The following is a 25,413-nucleotide window of genomic DNA, read 5'->3' as shown; positions in this document are numbered from 1 at the left end:
ACTGAAGATACAGGTCTTAATACTTTAGGAACTTTCAATTTGGCTAGAGATTAGCATTTAGACTCTATTTACTGTGTAAAAAGAATCAGAACAAATACTTAATAAGAAAAGCTTCTCTTTTTCTTTTCTTCTTTTAAGAATTATGATGGAGAAAGAATTCCACTGAATTCTGATGATATTATTTTCAAAAATAGTAATAAAAGACACATAACATAAAATTTACCATTTTAATCATTTTATTTTTTATTTTATTTTTTTTAAAGATTTTATTTATTTATTTGACAGACAGAGATCACAAGTAGGCAGAGAGGCAGACAGAGAGAGGGGGGGAGAAGCAAGCTCCCTGCCAAGCAGAGAGCCCGATACAGGGCTCGATTCCAGGACCCTGGGATCATGACCTGAGCCGAAGGCAGAGGCTTTAATCCATTGAGCCACCCAGGCGCCCCCATTTTAATCATTTTAAAGTGTACAATTTAGTGGAACTGAACACTCAGATTGTATAATCATTACCACCATTCATCTCCAGAACTTTTCCTCATCTCAAACTGAAACTCTGTATTAATTAAACGCTAACTCCGGATCCTTCCCTCCACCCAGTTCCTAGCAGTCACCGCTCTGCCATCTGTCTCTATGAATTTGCTTTTCTAGTTACATCAGATAAGTGAAATCATATAATATTTGTCCTTTTGTTTCTGGCTTGTTTCATTTAGCAGGATGTTGTGAAGTTTCATACATGTTGTATCAGACTTTTATTCCTTTTTTTAAAGTTGGATAATATTCTATTCTATACACACACACACACACACACCCATACACACTACATTTTCTTTATTTATGTTGATGGATATTTGGGTTGTTTCTACCTTTTAATTATTGAGACTAATGCTGCTGTAAAAATGGGTATACACATATCTGTATGAGTCCTGCCTTTAATTCTTTGAGGTACATCTACAGAAGTGGAATTGCTGTGTTATGTGGTAATTCTGTTAAATTTTTTTGGAGGAACTGCTATACTGTCTTCCACAATAGCTCTACCATTTTACATGCCAACCATCAAAGCACAAGCATTCCAATTTTTCCACATCCTTGCAAATATATGTTATTTTTCCAGTGAGTGTTTGTGTTTTAATAACAGTCATCATAATGGGTGTGAAGCAGTATCTTTTGATTCTGATTTACATTTTCATAATGGTTAGTGATGTTGAGTGTGTTTCCATAGGAAAACTTATTCTTGACCAGGCATATCCCTTCTACCATTTTTTCTCTTGTTTCTCTCTCTCTCTCTTCCCTTTCTCTCTTTCTCTAAGAATAAACATTTCTCAAATTGTCTATAAGTTTATATGTGGATACAAATGTAATTTCTTTGGATGAAATTACAGAAAATCTATATTGCAAAAATAATACATTATATTTTAAAATGAAATTAGAACAAAGGATTTGTAAATAGAGGCTCCTGGGCCATAAGTTACCAACACTTTTTTGATTCATTTCTAAGATCCTCATGTAAACCACCTTGAGGAAACTGCAGAGAGCTATACAATACTATGTGGCAAAGTTAAATCTGGCATTTTCACCTTTTCTAAAGCTGTACTTTATTATGCAGAATGAACAACTGACTTAAGTGAGTTCACAGGGTACTTACAAGACATAGGAGATGGAGGGAAATAATTCTAAATTACTAAAATGTGCTGGTTATGCTTAGGGTGGTTCAAATGAAGAGACGTAATAACACTCAAGTAAATCTCTCCCTCGACCCGGCAGGAAACATTTCAGGCATATTGGCACCACAACAGGTTCTGGACAGAGAGACAGGATGGTGTGGTTTTTGTTTTTGTTTCCCTAAATTTCAGACATGGAACCTAAAAATTCCTTCCTTAAGTTTGCAGAAGAAACATCAGTTAATGGATATAGGCCAGAACTTATTTCTCCCACTCATCCAAATAAAAGTATATAATTTCTTCTTAATATCAATTTTTTCTCTCTTTTTTTATAGCAGACATATTGTGACATAGGCTCCTAGTTACATGTTTTTTTTTTTTTTTTTTGAAGATTGATTTATTTATTTGAGAGAGAGAAAGAAAGCACAACTGGGAGGGGCAGAAGGAGAGGGAGAGAGAACCTCAAGCAGACTCCATGCTGAGTGCAGAGCCCAACGCAGAGCTCCATCCCATGACCCTCAGATCATGACCCCAGCCAAAACTAAGATTTGAACACTTAACTGCCACTCAGGTGCCCCTAGTTACATATATTTTTTAAAACAGAAGAAGGGTAATAAATAATAATGTAGGAAATTTAAAAACACATTTTTCTTTAAAAAGGGGAAGGAAAAGAGGAAATCTAGGGTTTCGTTAAGCACAGTGCATTAACTTCAGGTATAGGTATTCAGTTATTGTCATGAACAGATAGAATCCATAGCTCTAGAGACACTCAAGGCAAAACAAATAATTGTGCTGTATGAATTTTCCTCTACCAGAAAGTCCAATTGATCCTTTGGGATCTGATCCAAGTCATGTGTATGTTCTAGAGTCATATCCTATTCAAGCAGGAGAAATAATCACTGTGGCAGGATCATTCAAAATGTCTGCAGCAATTATTTATTTCTACAATGTAAGTTTCTGATCAGCATTTTGTTCTCTTTTGTTTTTCCAACTGATGATCTTAGGCAAAATGCAGAAATCAAGTATTGTGATCACCTTTATCTCAAGTTTCAAAATTGCCACCAGCCTTTGTTCATATTTCACTTAGCTCCATGAACTTTGGTGTTAGCTTTCTATTCCCACACATATAAACACATTCTGATACATTTAGCAATGCATGTATGTACACACATGTGTGTCTGTGTATATATGACCCATACATATACGTGTGTGTATATACCTATAAATGCTTGTGTGTATATACATATAACTGAATACATGCATGCACACACATGAGCATACACACACACATATTCAGAAATAAGACCATTCCTAAAATGGCCAACATAAGGGGAACTGTATGTGAAGCAAGGGATCTTTGGAACACAAGACCTGCAATGGGAGACAAACTTAATTATTAATTTGTGTATCTACTGATGACTACAGTAGTTCTGCAAGATAGGATCTGGATATGTATTTTATTAATAAAATTTCAAAACAATTACTTTTTCAAAGTAACAGCAGAATATGCCTTTCCATGAGCACCCAAAGGGTTAGCTTCTAACTCTTTGGCCTCCTGATATATCCTCTCAGGTGGGCGGGATGGAGGAGAGGTAGGGGAGGAGGTGTAAAGAGAGAAATTGAAAAAAACAAAAAGAGAAAAATTCAAGGCTTCGCTCCCATCTACATCAACAGATATAATTACTTTCAATCAAGGCTATTCCTGGATCCAGTATGAAACATTTCAGTCCCTGGAAACACTACACATAAAGGATATAAAAGGCAATACGTCTATTGTTCATCTGCTAATACCCTCAAATGTCACCAAGGTAATTACCTGGATGACATTTATGTGATGCAGCTGGACATTGTTACAGTTAATATAAAGCCTGCCTTTGGCAACCACTTTATTTCCACCTACATCAAACTGTGGGTACATAATCACCTTTCCTGGGAGAACACCCACCTCCCCCAAAAGACATCTCTACCCTTAGCTTTTTCTTCCTGTGCTCTGAACACTAATATATAATGCAAAAGAAGAAGAAGAAGAAAAATAAAAATAGTAATATGTCATATATCTTTTTCTTAATATTTATATCTGTAACTTTTAGAGATGTTTCTAAACATAATTTATAAAATATAATAACACTAGTATTTCCTTCTTTTTTTTAAAGAGGATTTTGACTATCCCCAAGAGTCTAAATTCACAAAATGCAGTTAAAACTTTTTACCTCCATAAATCAATCACTCTCAAAGAACAGATGATAAGGAAAGCCAGATATTTTTTTCCTAATATGAATATAAAAAATATTGTATTAAATATACACAGGGATTAGATTTTCCCCCACAAACTCACATGCAAATTGGAGCTTTGCCTTCCGACTCAGAATAGTCCCCAGAGTGTTGGTGGCCAGGCACTGGTACATGCCAATATCTTGATCTGTATGGGGGCTACTGATTGCCAAACTGCCTCCATCCAACCTGTGGTGATAACTCATGGTAAAATCAATATCTGTGCCATTTTGTTTCCACCTTCAAGGGAAAAAAATTAAATCATGTTATAATATACAGAGTTGATCACTCCTACTCTTAAAAAACATGCGGTTGTGACTGCTAGGACCATTTACATATGTGTGTATATATTTAATTGCTAGGACTATTTAAAACAACAACAAACAACAAACATGGTTACACATGGAGACAATTCTTCAGTTTCACCAAAGATGATTGTCTTCAGGAGCTCAGTGATATTAATAATTAGGTTGCTTGAAAGATCTTCCACTCTTTATGAATTATAAACATTCACTAAGTGTGTACAAACAGGCAATATAACTCGACATGAGAAGTAAAACTGAAAGATTCAGTGAATAATACTGGCCATTCTATTACTTCAGTAACCCGTCAAATAACAAACCATACCTGAACCTCCACAACTGATACTAAAAAATTGGACTTTGAAAATGATTTAGAGATAGAAATCCAAGAAGCATTTATTACAAATGGGATTAAGAAAGCCAGCAAAGATTTTCCAATGCCAATTTGAGGTTGATAACAAAACAATAATAACCTATTTTAGAACATGATTGTCTCTGTTCATCTCTTACTTGGAAAACTAATCACGCTGAATATATTTCAACAGTACTTAGAAATGCCAACCTAAAATTGTACTTTAACAAAACAAATGCAATTTGGGAGGTTTTTATTTTAGGCAGCAAAAAAGTCTCTTGGCTTACCTATTAGTCAACAATCCTTTAGTACATGAATTAAGTAGCAGAAGTGTCTTACAGTTATATTTATTTTTGAAGAACTGAAAGATGTTTTATAAAATTCCATTTGGTCATTTTAAGATGAATGAATACCTAGTAATTATCTCTAACCAAACCTACTTCCCCCACCTTTCACCCTTTAACTTTTAGAAAAACAAGTGAAAGGCTTTACTTGATAGAACATAGCTAATTTCCAAACTATGTGTTTTCAGAATCTATGCCAGCTTTGCTGTGATTTTTTTCCTTTCATGCTAATATCATATTAAAAATATTTTGATGAGGGTGGCTAACTATACAAAAGAAATTGCATCTAACAATATTGTTCTGAATGTCATTGATTTTCTTAAGAACATCTTGAAAAATCCGATGTAGAGAGTATGGCAAATGTCTACCATAGTAGAAAAGAAATACAAACTTAGGTAATTCTCCACCCTATCAAAGATGAGAAGTGACTGACCAAATATCAGATCAATCAGAGGTTTTCAATCAACTTTAAAATTGTTTAGCCGATTCTTATGTACCTCAGTTTCCATTTAATAAAGAGAAATTGAAAGACGACAGCCAAAGCCCAGTGTATTTCATGTGCCTGAACTTTGTCAAATTTTTTTTCTAGAGAAATCTGTACAGTTTTTTTGTTCTCAGTGTTAGGAGGAAAAAAAAAAATAGAGACATTTTCTTTTTTAGGCCTATTCCAAGACTCTAATATTCTTCTCACCAGCTCCATAATGCTGTCTTTCACAATTTGCTTATAGGCCATGATCTTTGGACCTCCATGTTCCCTTTCATTTTCATAGCAAAGGATATACCACACTTAGTTTGCCAGCTCTCTTTAATTTTGGAATCAATCGCTGAAATAACTGCTGTCATCATTACATGCTCCTAATTAAGCTTGGTAATTGTTTTTCAACACAAATTCAAAGTTGTTGGCTTAGCTGCAGCAAATGAATTTTTCACAGTATCCCCATAATCGTTCTAATCACTATGGTACAATGATTATTAAACTGTGCATATAGATCAGGGGTTCAGCCCCTGGTGTGGGCTTTGTCCTAATTAATATGTTTAAATCAATGGAGAAATAGTATTAATGAATTCAAGTGATTGTCATAAACACGTTACTGATAGGATTGCATACCCAGGAGAATTTTCCTACAATGCAAAGTAGGAAATATGCTTTAAATGATTATTTTCAGCGTCTGCATTAATATCATATTAATTCCAGGAAACATAATGAATTTGAACTAAAATCTTGACCTTTTTCTGGAGAACCTCCTTCAATATTAAGTAGTTAAGCCCTGTATCAAGAATATAATGGCTGGAGGCTATGTTTGTTGTTATTAGATGATGTGTGTGTGTGTGTGTGTGTGTGTGTGTGTGTGTGTGTGTGTTTCAGAACTAAGCCTTGTTTTAGAATTATACTGAGTGCTTGTTAAAAGTGCTTCTTTCTGAGCCCATCCCTAAACTTATGAAGGAGACATCCAAAAATCTAAATTTGTAACAGTCTCTCTGGGTGACTAATGTGCACTAAATTTGACATCACTGCCCTTGTGAAAAGAGTCCTTGGCCTAGCTTTGACATTCCCTTCCTATATATCCCTGGATGAGTCATCTAATTTCTCCAGAAGTCATAGCTATCAATTTTAAATTTGCACAATAATATATATCCTGCTTTATCCCTTGGGGTTGTTAAGAAGATGAAAGGAGGAAATGAATGAAAAGAATAGAAGGGCAGAGTGACTACAGCTATGACTTTTAGTCAAAGATGCCCAGACCTTCTCAGACTTAAGAATGTCTTCATGACTAAGGTAGAGCTGACTAAATTAGAGAAAGAAACTTCCTGTGCTGATCAGGTCAAGAGGAGATCTGCCAGAAATCTGCTATGACATTCAAATACTTTCTTCTGATAGAATATATCCAGCACAGAAATCAATTATGTGTGTGTTTCTACATTTTCCCAAATAAAATAAATATTCTGAGCTGGAATAAGCTCACTGCCATCTGATTATATTTCAAGTATAAGCAATTCCACCCATGTACCAACTTTGGGTAACCCATTTTCCTTCCCTTTGCAAAGCTTCCTCTTTAATTCTCATGTGTTACCTGGTCTTTAAAGAAATTAGGAGCAATTCTTTCCATCGAAAGATTTGTTCGTATTTGCCTCCCATTTCTGTATCTTTCACACTTGCACTAAAATCCTGTTTGTGAATGTGTTCACACCACTGGAAGTAAGTGACTGGAAGACAAGTTGCTTTCAAACTATTTCCAAAGTTATGCTTTAGATATTGCTTCTTTTCCCTCATGATATTTCTTTTCCTAAGGAGAAATTACTAAAAGAAGGAAAACATGTGGGGGTGGAGGGATGGGGTAACTGGGTGCTAGACATTAAGGAGGGCATGGGATGTACTGAGCACTGGATATTACATAAGACTGATGAATCACAGACCGTGCCTCTGAAACCAATAATATGTTATATGTTAATTAAAACAATAAATAAATAGGGCGCCTGGGTGGCTCAGTGGGTTAAGCCGCTGCCTTCGGCTCAGGTCATGATCTCAGGGTCCTGGGATCGAGTCCCGCATCGGGCTCTCTGCTCAGCAGGGAGTCTGCTTCCTCCTCTCTCTCTCTCTGCCTGCCTCTCTGCCTACTTGTGATCTCTCTCTGTCAAATAAATAAAAATAAAACCTTAAAAAAAAAAACAATAAATAAATAAATATATAAACTTCATGAGGATGGGGAAAAATAATAAAACAAAGTAGAAATAATTAAAAAAGAGGCCTGTGGATCTCTGCCAGCCAGCAGCAGACTATTTATTTTATCCACTTAAACACTGACCACCTTTTCTCACTTAGTTGAACTGATGTTTTGATTCTGATTCTGCTTTTGTCCCTCTCTGTGAGACTGTGAACCTTGGTATTGAGTTCTTTCCAGTCACACAATCTTCCTTGCTATTTTTTGGACATTGTGATAACCCAATTTAAAAATTGATTTTGGGATACCTGGGTGGCTCAGTTGGTTAAATGTCTGCCTTCATCTCAGGTCATGATCCTAGGGTCTTGGGATCGAGCTCTGCACTGGGCTCCTTGCTCAGCGGGTAGCCTGTTTCTCCCTCTGCTTGTCACTCACCCCTGCCCCCACAGCCTGTGCTCTCTCTCTCTGGCAAATAAATAAATAAAATCTGTTTAAAAAAAGTTTAAAACTTGATTTGAATAAGCCAACTAGAAAAAATATGTATGAACCAATCTGGAAAGGTTGAATACTAGGGAATATTAGATAATATTAATGAATTATTAATAAATTTTTAAGTATGATAGTGATATTCTACTATATCAAAGAAAAGTGTTCTTTACTTTGGAAATAATATACTCAATATTAAAAAAAAAGACCATACCCTTCCTTTATGGATAAGGAAGCTGATGCCAGGAGAGAGAAATTATTATTTCAAAGTCATACATTAAATATCAGAACTGTGACTTGAAACGGTTAACTCTTCATTCTAATCAAGGGCTCTTTCATATGACTTCACATCATATTCAAATTCTCTCAAATAATTCAGAATGTCTATCATAATGATTTTCTCTCTATTACACACATGTGTGCATTCACACACACACACAATCTAAGGTTAGGAGTGAGTCCTTTTAATAAAATTTAAGATAGAAAGGGTCATATTAAAACTAAAATTTCACATTTTGTTGCTAATGTGCATTATCTGAAATATCTTTGCCCTTTGCTTTATTATTATGGAAAGTAGGTCTGAGTCTGACATTTAAGCATTAAAAACAGTTCTTTTTTTCACTCTTTTCCCAAAACCTATGAGTGTTTTATGCTGTAATATTAGAGATGAGCTAAACCAGGTTAAGGGGATTGAAAGTGAGAAGCTAAATTACCTGTCTTTAGCCTACTAATTTACAAGTCTCTTAGAAACAGAACCCTTTAACAACAGTGAAATATACAGTCTCTTCATTCAGAATATTTCTTCATAAGTAAAAACTAATGAGCGAATTGTCATGAAAACCACTACTTTACATCTTTCTGCCTGTTATAAGCCAATTATATAACTATACGACTGACTGATGATTTATCTTATCTATACTTAGCTAATATTTCCTATTTTACAGGAATTCAGATACACTTTTCCTCTTCTCTAATAAACCCTACCAATTAGCTCTCAAAAATAAAATTACAATTTTAAGTATTAAGTAACTGTGAAAAATGTATTAATCCGATTTTTATATATTCAACCATATGTTGAATTAAATAATACCAACTACTGTTTAAGGAAAACAAACAAACAGACAAACCCTGAATTGAGAGAACTAATTTATAAAGTAAATGATCTTTAACTTCATTCGTTTGGGTATGTTATAGACAGGCAAGCTTTAGTAAGTAATGAGAAGACATAGCTTTTCATTTCTTTTGTTGTAAAAAAAAAAATGCAGAGGTAAGCACAATAAAATACAAGGTGAGAGTTGTCTCTAACTTTGTGCATTTAAGCCATTTATTAAATTAACTATACATTTTAAGATCAAAGTTATTATACATATAAGTATGATATTTCTAATGCAACATAAAAAAGTAGGCAAAACCAATTTCTTTTGCTAAAATATACTGAAATTGTTACTTTCCATGTGCTTTGATTTACTTTCACTATTAAAAATTAAGACTTCAGAAAAAATGCTTTTAGAACACAAAACTATTATAGTCATTTTAATATTTATTGTCTTTTCTGATATTCACATTGTATATGCAGTTCTTACCAACAAAATATCCTTATTATTTACACAAGCATGGTGTATGTGTATATATAGATATTTATATTTAATATATGTTATATATTTAAAATATTATATTCATATATTTAAACATATATTTATGTTTGTTATATACATACATATTTTCATATTTAATTTTGTGAATTCTATTAACAATGTGGATCAAATTTTGCCTTTTTTTTTTTTTTTTTAAGAGAGAGAGAGCAAGTGCATATGCATGCATGCTCGGTAGAAGGGCAGGGCAGAGGAGTAGGGAGAGAGAATCCTAAGCAGTCTCCATGCTCAGTGAGGGGACCCATGTGGGGCTTGATCTCATGACCCTGAGATCATGACCAGAGCAAATTAGAAGTCTAACACTTCGCCGACTGAGCCACACAGGCACCCCTCTGTTTTTACTGTAACCTTGTAAGAAGAAAAACATCACTGACTTTTTTCTAATTATTCTACAGGTAATATGTGAGAAACAAACACAATTTTTTTCTACTTGCCCAGAAAAAAACATCTTTTTCTGCCTTAGAGGTACATCACTGTCTTCAGCATATATTTCTAAAATCAGTGTTTTTTGGGCAAAGTGACTGGCCAGTGGAGTCACAGGAATTGACCTGATAAAATAAAATGTATAAAATTGAAAAAAATCTAAAAAAAATAATAAAATAAAATAAAATTGAAAAAAGTCCGATAAAAATTGTTTAGGAGAACATTTTCATAGTCACTGTAAATGGGGCAACTGAGCCTGTAGCCCCAAATTGGGGGAATAAGGCAGCTTCTACTTCAGAGCCTTTCAAATTGAAGAAGCAAATTTTTTCTTTTCCTTGCTTTTCCTCCTTTCTATTTCTTTTTCTTTCCTGCTTTCTTCCTATTTTCTTGTGATTCTTTCTACCTGCCTGTTTTTCCCTTCCCCCTCTCCTTCCGTCTTTGGGTTCCATTTCTTTTCTGTTTTTTCCCCCTTTCCTTTCTTCCTTTATCCTTCTTTCTGTCTCTCTTTTTTTTTTTTCCCTCTCTCTACTCTAGCCATAACACGGCGCTCCATGACACCAATCTTAAGAATGACTTTTCTAAGTCATCTAATGAATAAGAAGAGTCCTGGGCTGGGGGGTAGGGTGGTTATCACCTGGAAAGTGTCATGAAGGAAGAGTTGAGGATACTGAAAGTGCATGCATCTTTATTTGAGTGGTGGGCGCCCAGCTGTATATCTATGTAAAAAAATCACAGACTGAGCTGCACCCTTCAAATCAGGCAAGTCTAAGCACTTTATTGTATGTACATTTTACATCCAAGACAAAGAAAAAAAACAGTGTGGTGCCCAGAGCTAGGACTTTACCTATAATGGGGTGAAGGATTACCACTGGCAGCACAATTCAGGATGATTTCAGATTTTGATAAACCCAAAGGAAAAATAACATCTTCTGGCTCCTGGGTAAAAACAGGATGACTCAAGAGACCAGCACCTGAAAAAAGAAGAGTGAACACCATGTGAAAACATTTGATCCTGGTTTGAATCCAACTCTGTATTCGATATTAAGACAATATACATTTTTTTTTAACTTTTATTTTGAAACGACCTCAAATAAATAGAAAATCTTGTAAGAATAGTACAAAGAAATATTTTTTCTGAACCATTTAGAACAATTTTGCAAACCAATGCCACATCATCCCAAAAAGCTTTTATATTTTCTAAAATGGACATTCTTGTACATAACCTCATTAAAACCATCAAATTAAAAAAAAATTGAGCCCCATTTCAACATTTCCCTAATGAAATCTTTTATAGCAAAAAGGATCCTGTCAAGAGTCACAGTTTTCATTTAACTGTATCTTTTTAGTCTTCTTCAGTGTGGGACAGTTCCATACTCTTTCCTTAATTTTTCTGCTTTGACATCACTGAAGATTACATGGCTGGAATTTGGTAAAGTTTCACTCACTCTGGGCTTGTCTGTGCAGTCAGCTACCAAAAACAGGTAGTAGACCTGGTAGGAGTTGTATGTATGTTGAGGGTACAGGTAATAAAAAGGTTTATAAAGACTTTAAAAAAAATAATAAAACCAGTGAAAATTGGCTCTTCTTTTAAAAAACTATCACCTTTAAGAAGAAATATTTGCAGCCAGGCAAAATAAATCATTTTGTTAGCTTTATTTTCAATTATAATTTCAGTTTAGTCCATAAATAACCGAGAAGTGAAGACAGGTTTTAATTTTAGCTTAGTCAGTTATCACTAGGTAATAGTGGACAATTTACTTAACTCTCAGCTGTAAAATAGCAATATTCAGTCTTTTGTGTTTGTATTATTGTAAAAGCTAGTTAAGAAAGAATGGACTGAAGATGCAATACAGACTCTTTTTACTTCAACAGCTAATGAAACGGGCAAGAAATTATAAATGTAAATAAACAACAAATAAACAACAAAAATGAACAATGTCTGAAGAAGAAAAGGCACAAATCCCAAAGCCATTGACTTTAATCAAAACAAAGAAGCAAACAACACAACAGTGGTGTAGTAAGAAGAGTTTGCCCTGCTCACAGAAGTGAATTTTTGACTCCTTCATCTCATCCTCACCTCCAATGAGATTTACTGGTGAAATGACAAAGTGCTGAGAACTCTCATAATGACCTCTAGTTCTGGAGTTAAGCACATTTATATAATGTATTTTATATATATTTTTAATCTTTATAATCATATGTAATGTATCTTAATCTTTTTCCTCTTCTCCCAGAAGAGGAATGACAGAGCTTATGGTGAGCAGAGAGTAAAACAGGAAAGTGTAAGTAGTAAAGCTGACTATATTGTACAGACAAATAGTTTCATGCCTAAACACTCACTTGGAAAAACTTCTAGAGTCCAGCTCTAATAAACAGTATATCTCCTCAGGGAAGTACAACCATGACTCCTCCACCAATAATGTTGCTACACACCACTTAGAAATACATAAGCAAACAAACAAATAAATAAAACCCTTAAAATAGAGAGAAGTACCTAAGTCTTCTAATAAACATTGAACTTCCCTCAGTCCCATTATTCCCTCAAGTTACAAAATGTGGGTACTCATGATGTATCCAGCTTCCAAACTGGAGCTAAGAGGGAGGAAAAAAAAAAAAAAGGTCCCCAATATGATGAGACAAAAGTTACGAAATATCCCTCTCTAAAGTGATACATGAATTGTCTGTACACATTTCCTCAAGTATGAGTAAATGAAAAGGGAAGAGTAACTATGCAAATATATTGCAGTAATGAAAGTGAAAAACAGAGTATGCCAAAAATAGACAGAATACCAATCTAGGAAATTTCTCAAAATTATTTCATGCTGTAGAGTATGAAAATGAATTCAGAAAAAGCTAACATAACTCAATGGCAATAAAAATACAAACAATAGAATCAGATAAAACAGGAGGTTGCAAATATAAGGATACAAACTGCAAACCAAACAGCATCACTAAAGAACTAATAAATCAATTAGAATATGTAAAAAACAAAACAGACACTCACTGAAGTCAAATTACTGACATAAAGGGACATTTTGAGGTAACTGTAATTAATGAAGTTGAAAAAGAACAGATAAAAAGCAACTTAAAAATTGGCAATGAACAAGAAAGATAAAGATGAACAAACATAAAATCTTTGATGTCATTGAGATAGAGAATAAAACAAGCTTATCAGCAGCAGATATTATAACAAAAATTTCCCATATATTTAAAGAATATCCCATGTTTTAGGGACATTTAAGAGAAAGCACTTAATACCAAGGCATATGTTAGTTAAGTGATCTTTAATGAAAAGCTTAACAAGACCAGGTTGAAAGAGAGGATCAACTAAAAGAGTGAGAGAAAATATTAAATTAATCTAGATTTTAAGATGGTAGCCTTCTATACCAGAAGACAGTGGGCAAGAAAGTCTACAATATTCTGAAAAGGGTGACGCCTCTATTACCATCCACCATATATCTTCCAGGTATAATGGCATTCAACCATTATACCTGGAACCCTCAGAGGACTACTCTTAAATGACTAAATGACTACTCTTAAAGAAATGACTTAACAATGAAATCCATCCAATTAAAAATGAACCAATATATAAATCTCAAGAAAGGAGGAATAGGAGGCACTTTGAATATATATAAATATAAAACTAGTACTTAAAACCCATGTTACTTTTAGTTATAGAACAGAATATGAAAGCTATAAACTTGGATAATGTAAATATAATAATATGTTTAGAAAAATGAAGGGTCATGACAGATAGAAATGTGTGAGCGCTAGGGTGCCTGGATGGCTCAGTTGGTTAAGTGTCTAACTTTTTATTTCAGCTCAGGTCCTGATCTCAGGGCCCTGGAATTAAACTCTGAGTCTGGCTCTTCACTCAGCATGGAGTCTGCCAGAGAATTTCTCTCTCCATCTCCGTCTGCCCCTCCCCCTTCCTCTATCTCTCTCACTCTGTTTCTAAAATAAATCTTCAAAAAAAATGTGAGTGCTAATATCACCTTTTATAGCAAAGAGTTAAATGTTAAAAATACATATATAAGAGTATACAATTTTTAAAAGCATAAACACTCTAACCATTTAGTATTATTTAGTGCATTTTAGAGAAATCTTTTAGAAAAATAGAAATATATATATACATATATATCTTTGTTGACTGAAATAATTTATTAGAAGTTCAAAATTCTCTACATTTTTATTTTTACTTTTACTTTATTCTCTTCATTTTACTTTAGTTTTACTTTTGATAAACTAAAATTTAATTCTCATGTTAAAAGTAGTATCTATGGTATGATTGCATTTTTATAAAAGCATTGTTCTATGCATTTATCTATCTACATATTAATCTATATTCTCTGTATTTAGATGCACAAAAAGATTGCTACAATTTTATCAAATTTTAATAATTTTTATTTGGGGCGAGAGTTTTATTTAGGATAAAGGTTTCCATTTTGCTTGCATAATTTTTCATAGTTTGAACATTTAAACTGAACATGGAATACACCAAAGAAAATACAGTTGACTCCTGAACAAGATTTTCAATTGTGTCGTCTACTTATATGCAGGTTATTTATAGTACAATATTGTAAATGTATTTTCTGTTTCTTGTAATTTTTCCTAATAACTTTTTTAAATTAAAACAATTTTTGAAATTTATTTATTTGAGAGAGAGAAAGAGAGAGCACAAGTGGGATGAGGGGCTGAGGGAGAAGCAGACTCCTTGCTGAGCAAGGACCCCAATGTAGGACTTGATCCCAGGACTCTAGGGTAATGACCTGAGCCCAAGGCAAACACTTAACCAAGTGAGCCACCCAGGCACCCTAATAACATTTTATTGTCCCTAGCTTAGTTTATTGTAAGAATATAGAATTTAACACATATAACAGACAAAATACATGTTAACCAACTGTTTTTTTTTTTATCAGCAGGTCTTCTGGGCAACGGTACACAGTTGCCCAATTAAGTTTTGGGGAATCAAAGTTACATATGAATTTTTAAGTGCATAGGGGGTCGGCAACCCTAACATCCATATTGTCCAAAGATCAACTGTAACAGATTTTCTTTTTAAATGAAGGAAACTGAAAACAAATAAGTTGAGGTGGTAATCTAATTTTTAATGGTAGAATATAAATGGCTTTTCTGTTCTTTTTGTAGAAATTTCCAAACACCTTCCTCCCCCGCAGAAAGAAACCTGCCTAAAATAATGCATATTAACCACCTAGCAGAGTGCCATGCACAAAAGAGGCAGACAAGAAATTTTTCATTTACTTACCTTCCTTTACTTTCATTCCAAAGTAAGCACTGTTCAAACTTCATATAAGCAAAATTTGGGGTATAACTTGACTTAATAATACCTTATTTTGGGATAGTGATTTGTGGTTTTCAAAGGACCTTTATACATACCAATTAACAAACTAAATCCCTGTGGTACCTTTTGTAAGACACATTTTCATTCTCATTTGGTAGAGTAAGAATTTACAACTAATAAAACAAGGCATTTTGTAACAAACTGTGATTTATTTTGGAAGACACAAAACTTGCCGTAGTGAATTATCATCACTTGGTATCTTATTTATTCATTTATATTTGCTATGATCAATATTTTAGAAGCTTGAGTTCATACCAGTGAAAAGTCTAGCTTGTCAACTAATTGTCTCTTTTAGTAAATTTTCATGTTTTTTTTTTTCCCAAGACTGTAATGGAATGGTTAAACAATAGCATACTTTTGTTGCTTTGTTTATACTGTCAGAAAGCAATGACAACATTGGTTTCTATATAAGAACAATTAAAACTGTGACAATATGATATCAAAACCAAAAAATCAAAATGCTTTCTCAAATACTTTTACTTTAAGAAGGTACTAGAGGTTAGAAAGAGTGTTGACAATAATTAAATAATTGTATTGATAATACCTACTATTATAAAATCACATGTGATTATAAAGCTACTAAAATTGCTTTACTTGACAGTAAAGCAAGAACTCTGCAATAAAGGTACACTGAAAAATAAATACTTTGATTTTTAAATTTTTATTTTAAATTTAATTTTAATTTATTTAAATTTAAATTTTAAAATTTAATTTTAAACTTAATTTAAATTTAATGTTCAATTTTAATTTTTATATTTTAATGGTAATTAAAAGAAGACCATACAGTTGTTGAAAATTACCATAGGCTTCCATCCCAGTTTTCTTCCTTTTTCATCTCCGGTGGAATTAAAACATGTATATTCTGTGATCTAATACTAGATTAAACCTACCAGTGTTGAAAGTTCATTGTTATCCCCCTGAATATTAAGAACATTTTACTGTATCTAAGGCAGTCACATTCTCACATTTGTGAACAGTTACATGAAACTGTTCATGGAAAATCAGCTCTTAACCCATGTTATAAGTCATGTCATCTTTCATAGCAAAAAGTCAATTTTTTTTTATAGCAAAAAGTCCTGTTTGATTTACTTTACCTTTGTGGCCATGGATGAATATTACCTGCTTGGCTGCTGTGTTTCTCTCTGGTAATAAGCAAATACTAAGACATGGTAGTCATGGATTGTTACTTGAATAGAGATGAAGCATTTAGAAATATTAGAGCAATCCATTTTCTATAAAACTCATGAAGAGTTACAGAACACTAGTCTATATAGACAAACTGAGACAGACAGAAAGACAAGCAGTAGAATGACAGAGAGAAAGAATAACTGAATAAAGAGTGGCTTTATTCTCTGAGATTTTTAATCTTTCGTTCCAGTTTTCGGTGAGTCCAGCCTTTGGGTTCTATTAACCATCAACTCTACTAATTTCTGTTTTTGCAAAGAGATTTTAGAAATATAGAGTCAAAACAATAAACAATAGAATGAAATCACTGTTGTGCTGCTTCTCCTCTCTCTAGGACTATGAAAGCTTAAAAACATGCGTAGTCAACCATTTGTTTTCAGACGTTATTAGGGGCAAGTTCAAGCACATGAGAAGCCTCGTATTTAAAAGAACACAGAATTCAAAAATGTATTATCCATGGTTTTACTTAAAACTCATTGTTTGGACTTGGGTAAATTTCAGATTTCATGGAGGGGCAAGGTCACACCCAGTTAGAAAGTTCCTGGGATTTTTGTGTCGCAATCTTATCCCTCCCAATATAGCTCACTACCCAGGCTCCTGGGTATCTTATCTCATCCCTCCCAATATAGCTCACTACCCAGGTTCCTGGAACTCCCTAGATGTCTTCTACTACAGAAGTTTGATTTCTAAAATCATTTTGGGGGCACCTAGTGGATTCAATCAGTTAAGTGCTGACTCTTGATTTTGGCTCTAGTCATGATCTCAAGGTCGTGAGATTGAGCCCCATGAAGGGGCTGCATGAGATTCTCTTCCTCTCCTTCTGCCTCTCTCTCCTACTAGTACACAGGTGTCCCCCCTTCTCTCAAATAAACAAATAAATAAAATCTTTAAAAAATTTTTTCAATTCACTAAAAATAGAACAACACAAAAAATAAGTAAAGTTTGATGATATGTTACCTGGTTTTACCAAAGAGGAAACGAAAACCAGGGCATGTAACCAATGTGACTGCACAGGGCTCAGCTTAGAAGGGCCCTGAATTTCTGGTTTAATGTTCTGAAGCACAGCCTTAACAGTCTTAATACTGTTAGTCATAAGTTTGAGTTTTGTAAGTAAAGCCTGATGAGTCTGGTGAGCACTGAGTGCTTGGTGCCTTGGCTAACACTTAGTGCCTCCTACCACCACCAAGTCTGCCTCTCCAGAACCCTATATTTTCAGAATGCACCATGCCCTGCAAATTACGTAGTTGGTCCTGACTAAAGCTTGTAGAAGTTCAATGATTTTCTCAAGACCACACTGCTAGTGAAATTCCAGAGCTAGCACTCAAATCCAGGTTTGACTCAAAGTCCAGGGTTGCACATACTACAGTATAACCACTTGAGTTCTGCATACTTTCAGGACTAAAGAGGCTCTGTACTCTCTGGCTTTGTTTTCTTTCCAAGCCTTCTTGTTAGTTTCCAAATTAAGTCTGTTTAACCTAACTTAGACTACAGTCAATTATGTCTTCCTAGAAATTTAGGTTCAGAAGGAAAAAACATTAAGGATTGCTCAGAAATTTGGTGTTTTTCAAAATGAAGGAAAAAAGAAAGGTGGTTTTATAGCTAAGAAATACATATTATTCCCACTTGCAGATTTTCATTTTCAAGAGTCTTTGTGGCTTACAGGTTTAGCTGTCCAGTAAACAGATACACTGCGGTGGCTGTAGAGTGAGGGCTGGGTTGGAGAAACTGAGTTTTGGAAACATTGGCCTTTAAATTCTAATGAAAAGAGAATTTTGCTCTAACAATGTTTTGATGGTAATCATTCTACTAATATATTTTAAATTAGTTCAAAAGTAGGTTCCCATGTTCATTGCAGCATTATTTATACTATCCAAGACATGGAAACAACCTAAGTGTCCATCAGTGAACCAACAGATAAAAAAATGTGGTATATACATAGATGGAATATTATTCAGCCATAAAGAAGGATATAGTATAGTTTGTGACAATATGGATAAACCTTAAGATCATTACGCTAGGTGAAATAAGCCAGACAGAGAAAAACAAATGCTTATGATCTCACTTACATGTGGATTCTTAAAGGACTGGGAATTCATAAAAACAGAAAAGGTAGGAGAAAAGGGTGGAGGTGGGGAGGAGTTGAGAGAGCACGGAACTAGATGAAGGCTGTCAAAGGGAACAATTTCCTATTTTATAATAGGAATGATAAATAAGTTTTGGGGATAAAATATATAGCATGATGGCTATAGTTAGTAAGAGTATATTGTAGGGGTGCCTGAGTGGCTCAGTCAGTTGGGTGTCTGCCTTTGGCTTGGGTCATGATCCCAGGTCCTGGGTTCCTTGCTCAGCTTTGGGTTCTGTGCTCAGTGGGGAGAACTGCTTCTTCCTCTCCTCCTCACTAGTGCTCTCTCTTGCTCTCTCTGTTGCTTTCTCTGTGTGTCTCTCTCTCTCAAACAAATAAATAAAACCTTAAAATAAAACAAAACAAGAATATATTGCATATTTGAAAATTGTTAAGAGAATAGATCTTAAAAATTCTCAACACAAAGAGAAAAAAATGTGTTACTATGTGAGGTGACGAACATGCTTACTAAATTTATGTAGTAATCATTTTACAGTATATACATATATCAAATCATTACATCATAAACCCTAAACTTACACAATGTTATATATCAATTATATCTCAGTAAGTTGGAAAAAAAAAGGCAGAGTTTCAAAATAGTTTTAAATTCAAACCTTAATTAGAATCAAATCATACTTTGAAACTGGCATTCATTTTACAACCTGGATAATCAGTGAGCCCCTATTCAAGCAAACATCAAAAATGAGGAGGAGGAGTTTAATATCTACCTGACAATGGCCATACTTGATATTCTTTCCTACAACAGACATTTGGGAAGGCAATTTTTAACTGAGAAACTACTTTGAGCATAACAGAATCACTCTGGTTATTTTTCTATCAGACACTCTAAGCAGAAAAAACTAATGGTATACACTCGGTATACAATGTGTGTACATGCACACTTACAGTATTTGGTCCTATCAGACATTTGCAGTGACCTAGTGATTAGAAGGCTGAGCATTAAACCTGCCTGGGAAGTATATGACACATCAGAAGTGGTACACAGATCATAAAGTAAATCATAGTAAGAAGTGTGCATTACCATACATTTTATATTTTGTTGATCTCTGCAGCTTAAAACCAAACCAAAACATAATTCTACATTATTGCTTATTTATATATTGCCAGTAGACAGTAATAAAATGTAACATAAATAAATTCAATGAAATTTTATTAGCTCTAATCATTTCCTGAACCTTCTTCAGGTGCTGATAATATAAAAATAAATAAATAAATTGCACTCAAGGAGCTTATAATCAAATAAAGGCAAATGGGGAATGTAGTAAGTGCCAGGGATAAAGTTGAACTTGTACATGAATTATCTTACTTTATCTTTACAAGAACTCTGACATGTAAATTCTAATATCACCAATTTAAGTGTAAAGAAATTGAGGTTTAGAGAATTAGGTAATTTGCTCAATACTGAACAGTTAGAGAGTGGTAGTATCCAATTCTGAATCTAGGCAATCTGACTCCAGAACACACACACCAAGTCACTGTGATACATAGCCCAAAAAGGGAAGCAGACATGAAAACAAATAACTGACTGGAAATATTACAGGATAAGTGTTATACCAAAAGCATAATTATACTTTTAAGGAAGTGCAAAGAGGAAGTGATTAATTCTGCCTAGAGGTTAAGAAAGACTGACAAAAAAGGAATTATTTGAGCTATGTGTGAAACAATTAGAATGAGAATGCCTTTGAAAGGGAAGGGTGTAGAAAGGAAATTCTAAGACTAGCTTAAATAAATATATGAAAGTACCTGTCACTCAAAAAAATACAACTAGTTTGGAAGATAGGAAAATAATGAAATACAGAAATGGAATGGTATATTTAGAATATTTTGAAGGCCCTTAAATGACATTACAGAGGTTTGAACTTGATGTGTTAACAGTTAGAAAACATGGAAGTGTTTTCAGTTTTAAGCAGGTATGTGACATGCTTAGATCAATGATTAACTGGAGGAAGGATGGGGAAGAGAACCACGAGTCAGGGAAATTATTTATCAAACACTTGAAAACACTGAGATAATTGTGGCATTGTCAGTAGGAATGAAGAGACTGAGAACAATGTCAGAGATCTTTTGAAGTGTTTCGAGGCAATACCAACAGAATGATGTAACTGCTTTGAAGTTAGAGATGAGGGAAAGTGAACATTAAAGATTCCTCTGAGCTAGCCGTGATGGATGAAGGCAAGAATGCACATCTGTAGGCTTCTTTAACTATTAAAGGAAGAAGGAGAAAGAGAAGGAGAAAGATGTGGGCACTGAGGATGGATGAAAGGAGATGAGAAAGCAGCTACAAGTTCAACCCATTATTTATTTATTTATCGAACAGGCATTTATTTGTAGGATTACCATGTGCAAAAACTATCTTTGGGTCTGGAAAATATAGCAACGAAAACACCTGCTGATAAGCTGCTCTAATTCTAATAAGCTGATAAACTGCCCTGTATTCTAATTGGGGGAGGCATAAACTAAGTCAAGAAGTAAACATGTGGTCCATGAGATGGTATTAAGTGCAATGGAGAAAAATAAAGAGTAAGTGAGCTAGGAATTCTGGGTGAGTTGGGGTGTTATTTTATAAAATATGGCAAAGGAATATATCATTTATTTGGTACATCTGAACAGGGAGTGGTTAGCTTTGGCAAGTAGGGAGAATGGGCCAAATAAGACAAAGGGGAAAACATACCCGTTACATTGTAGCAATGTAGGGATCACTGAGCACTTAGCAAGAATTGAGTAGAGTATGGATCCTGAAAGGAGTATAGTCAAGGAGCAATGTGAAGAGAGGAAATTGAGACAATAAGCATGAAAAAAAAATTATAAGGAGTTTTTCCCTGAGAGAGTCCAGAGAATTAGCATAGAAGAATGCAGGGTCGAGGGCACATTTTGTTGAGATAAAATATGACAACACAGGGCGCCTGGGTGGCTCAGTGGGTTAAGCCGCTGCCTTCGGCTCAGGTCATGATCTCAGGGTCCTGGGATCGAGTCCCGCATCGGGCTCTCTGCTCAGCAGGGAGTCTGCTTCCTCCTCTCTCTCTCTCTGCCTGCCTCTCTGCCTACTTGTGATCTCTCTCTGTCAAATAAATAAATAAAATCTTAAAAAAAAAAATGACAACACATTTGCATGGTTCTGGACATGATGCAGTACAGTGTGAACAAGATGATCCGCAATAGGATGCCTGGGTGGCATAGATGGTTAACTGTCTGCCTTCAGCCCAGGTCATGATCACAGGGTACTGGGATCAAGTCCTGCATTGGGCTCCCCTCCCTCTGCTCCCTGCTTATGCTCTCTCTCACTATCTCTGTTGCTATCTCTGTCTCTCTCAAACAAATAAATAAAATCTTAAAAAAAAAAAAAAAGGAAAATACTGTATTTAAAAAAAAGAAAAAAAAAGATGATGTACAACAGAGGAAGATAGTATCTGGAGTGATGCTGTTGAAGAAGTACCAGAGGAGGGATCCAGTCTCTTTGTAGCGAGTTGCTTTAGAAAGAAAGTTTTCTTCCATGGTAAAAGGAGGGAAGGCATAGTGTATAAAGACAGGTAGAAAATATACTGATACATGTGAGGTTGAAAGCATGCTAAAATTATCTTCTGATGGGGTTGCCTGGGTGGCTCATTCAGTTAAGCAGCTGTTTTCTGCTCAGGTCATGATGTCAGTTTCCTGGGATCGAGCCCCACATCTGGCTCCCTGCTCAGCGGAGAGCCTGCTACTTCCTCTCCCTCTGCCTTCTGCTCTGCCTATTTGTACTCTGTATCTCTGTGTCAAATAAATAAAATCTTTAAAAAAATTATCTTCTGGTGGTGCCTGGGTTTAGTGGGTTAAAGCCTCTGCTTTCAGCTCAGGTCATGATCTCAGGGTCCTGGGATCTAGCCCCACATAGGGCTCTCTGCATGGCAGGGAGCCTGCTTTCCCCCTCTCTCTGCCTGCCTCTCTGCTTACTTGTGATCTCTCTCTCTGTCAAATAGATAAATAAAATCTTTAATAAAGAATTATCTTCTGATATTTTCCATATTTTCTTAGGAAGGAGGAAGAAATATTATTAGCTGAGAGAGATGATGGGAGAGGAAGTGCAGGAAGTTTGAGAGGAGATGACAATGTATAAAATGATCATCAGGAGAATGGAAAAGTGACAGAGCAGAGAGATGTGATAGGCCATTATTAAAGGCCAATCGTTTGTGAAAGATTTCAAAGCCAACACAAGATTATTAATGGGTATTCTGTCCAGTGCATTTTTGGGGGTTAACTCTGCCTTTCAATGGCTTTCATCCATTTTACAATTAAGGAAGAGAAAACTGTTAAGAATGCAAATGATTCTTAAACACTGAAATGCACATTGTTCCCAGTACAATGATATCATTTTTTTCTCTTTTTTTCTTGTGGATAAACCAGGCTTCTGTTTTATTTTTTGTATCATTCATGAGATATCATTGGCATACCATGAAATTTAGCCATAATAAAACCACTTTGCATCCATTTACAAATCCATTTTACCATTTCTTACTGCCTATGCAAACATGGTTTTTGAATTCTACTTTGAACAAGTTGCAACATTTCACTGGTTCCCACATTAATTAGTTTGTTAAACAAAATCTTTCATATGGGTTCATTTATATTCATTTGAGATTCATTATTTTGCTATTTTAAAAATACCATTAAAACTCACTAAATATGAACTGCCAGTAAGACTCATATATGTAGAACCAGTAGCGAGCTGTAAGTAGGAATTGGCTGGGAAGAAAGGCAGAGTTGAAGGGCATTGCTCTGTAAAGTAAGTACCAACATGGACATGAGTAAAAGAAAAACTGAAGATGGAGAACTAGTGATTATCAACATCTTTAGAGCTGACAAAAGAGAGAAAAGAGCCAAAAAATTCCAAGAAGGTCTATTTGAGAAATTGAGATTATTTTACCCAAATCATTTTATTAATTATCTATTGCTACCCTAACAAATTATCTCAAACTTGGTAGCATAAAACTACACGAATTTATTATCTTACAGTCCTATAGATTAGAATTCCTAAATGGGTCTCACTGAGCTAAAACCAAGGTGTGGATAGAGTTGCAAGCCCTTCTTGAGAGTCTCCAGCATAGAAGGTGTTTCCTTGCCTTTTCCAACTTCTGGAAGCTGCCTGCATTCCTTAGCTTGTGGACTCCTTTCTCCATCTTCAAAACCAATGATAGTACATTGGGTCCTTTCACAGCAGATTACTCTATTCCTCCATCGTCACATTACCCTCTGATTCTCCTCTGCCTCCTTCTTCCACTTTTAAGGACCCTTGTGATTACACTGGGCTCAACCAGATAATCCAGGATAAACTTCCTCTTAAATCAGTTGATTAGCAACCTTTATTCCATCTGCAACTTTAATTCCCCTTTGCCATATAACCTTTCATAGTCACATGTTCCAGGGATTAGGACATGGACAACCTTGGGGCCATTATCCTGCTGATACCAAGAAAGGAGAGTTTTTAATGGAAGACATAGTTAAGATTGCTAGTGTTAAAGAATAGTGAAGAACAACACAACCTTACTTGGTAATCAGAAAATCTTTCATTTTTTTTTTCTTTTAAAAATTTCATTTATTTATTTGAGAGAGAGAGAGAGAGATCACAAGTAGGCAGAGAGGCAGGCAGAGAGAGGGGGGAAGCAGGCTCCCCATGCAGCAGAAAACACAACGCGGGGCTCAATCCCAGGAACCTGAGACCATGACCTGAGCCGAAGGCAGAGACTTAACCCACTGAGCCACCCAGGCGCCCCAATCTTTCGTTTCTTTAGTAGGAGAAATTTCATTATCAAAGTCAAGATGGATTGGTACACAAGGCCAAATTTAAGGTAAACTGGAGGCTGAAAGAAAACTATGGCATGGAATAGAAACAACACAGAGGTCAGTGGCAAAGAGAAAGAAAGAGATAAGTGAGTGGAGTCTAGAGGACCTGTTTGTATATGTGCTTTTCAGTTTTGATTATTTGTAATTTCAGGACTAATGAGAGAAGCTGATTTGTAGGCTGATGCTAAGGGACCAACTGAGAGGCAAGCTCAGACTCTCTCCTTTGAACTTCTGGGTTTTTGACACTATGACTTCCATAATTTAGAGCATTTCAACATTTATAACCTCTGAAAAGTAACAGCACACTGTCAAGTACACAAAGCACCTAAAAGCACTTTTCTATAATGCCCCACAGTGAAGATGTTAGAAAGTCCCACAAAACCAAGTGTGATCATTGACCCCACTGGATGCTCTCTGAGCTAAGATTGTGTATGCCTGAAATGGCATTGATTCCATGTGTATACCAATAACAAACTAAAAGGAGAACATTTGGAAAAAGAGAAATAAATGAGAAAAGCACTCTTAAAAATCTTTGAATAGCCAAGATAGACACAAACCCCAAATGTACATTACTTGGTGATGACTGATATAATTTTGGTAACAGAGTATGACAAATAAGCATGCTGACCCATCAGTCCTGTTTTATGATTATTGCCAACATGCATATCTTAATGAAATCTGTAGGTTTGGGGTGAAATGTCACCCAAGGGGCCTCCTTTGGAAAGCTGAGATTGTACCTCATTCTCATGTATGTCTTC

General features: G+C 35.0%; 1 protein-coding gene across 1 annotated transcript in view; it reads right to left on the bottom strand.

Annotated features, from left to right (window-relative positions):
- The window catches only part of LOC132011506 (contactin-6-like), a 302,333-nt gene that overhangs the window by 159,482 nt on the left and 117,438 nt on the right, over positions 1-25,413 (bottom strand). Inside the window, 2 exon segments of the mRNA XM_059390186.1 lie at positions 3,994-4,169; positions 10,993-11,119. Coding sequence (XP_059246169.1) covers positions 3,994-4,169; positions 10,993-11,119 — 303 coding nt within the window.

Source organism: Mustela nigripes, chromosome 2 (assembly GCF_022355385.1).
Source record: "Mustela nigripes isolate SB6536 chromosome 2, MUSNIG.SB6536, whole genome shotgun sequence".
NCBI lineage: Eukaryota > Metazoa > Chordata > Mammalia > Carnivora > Mustelidae > Mustela > Mustela nigripes.
The sequence above is the reverse complement of the archived record's forward strand: the minus strand, read 5'-3'. Positions and strand labels throughout refer to the sequence as shown.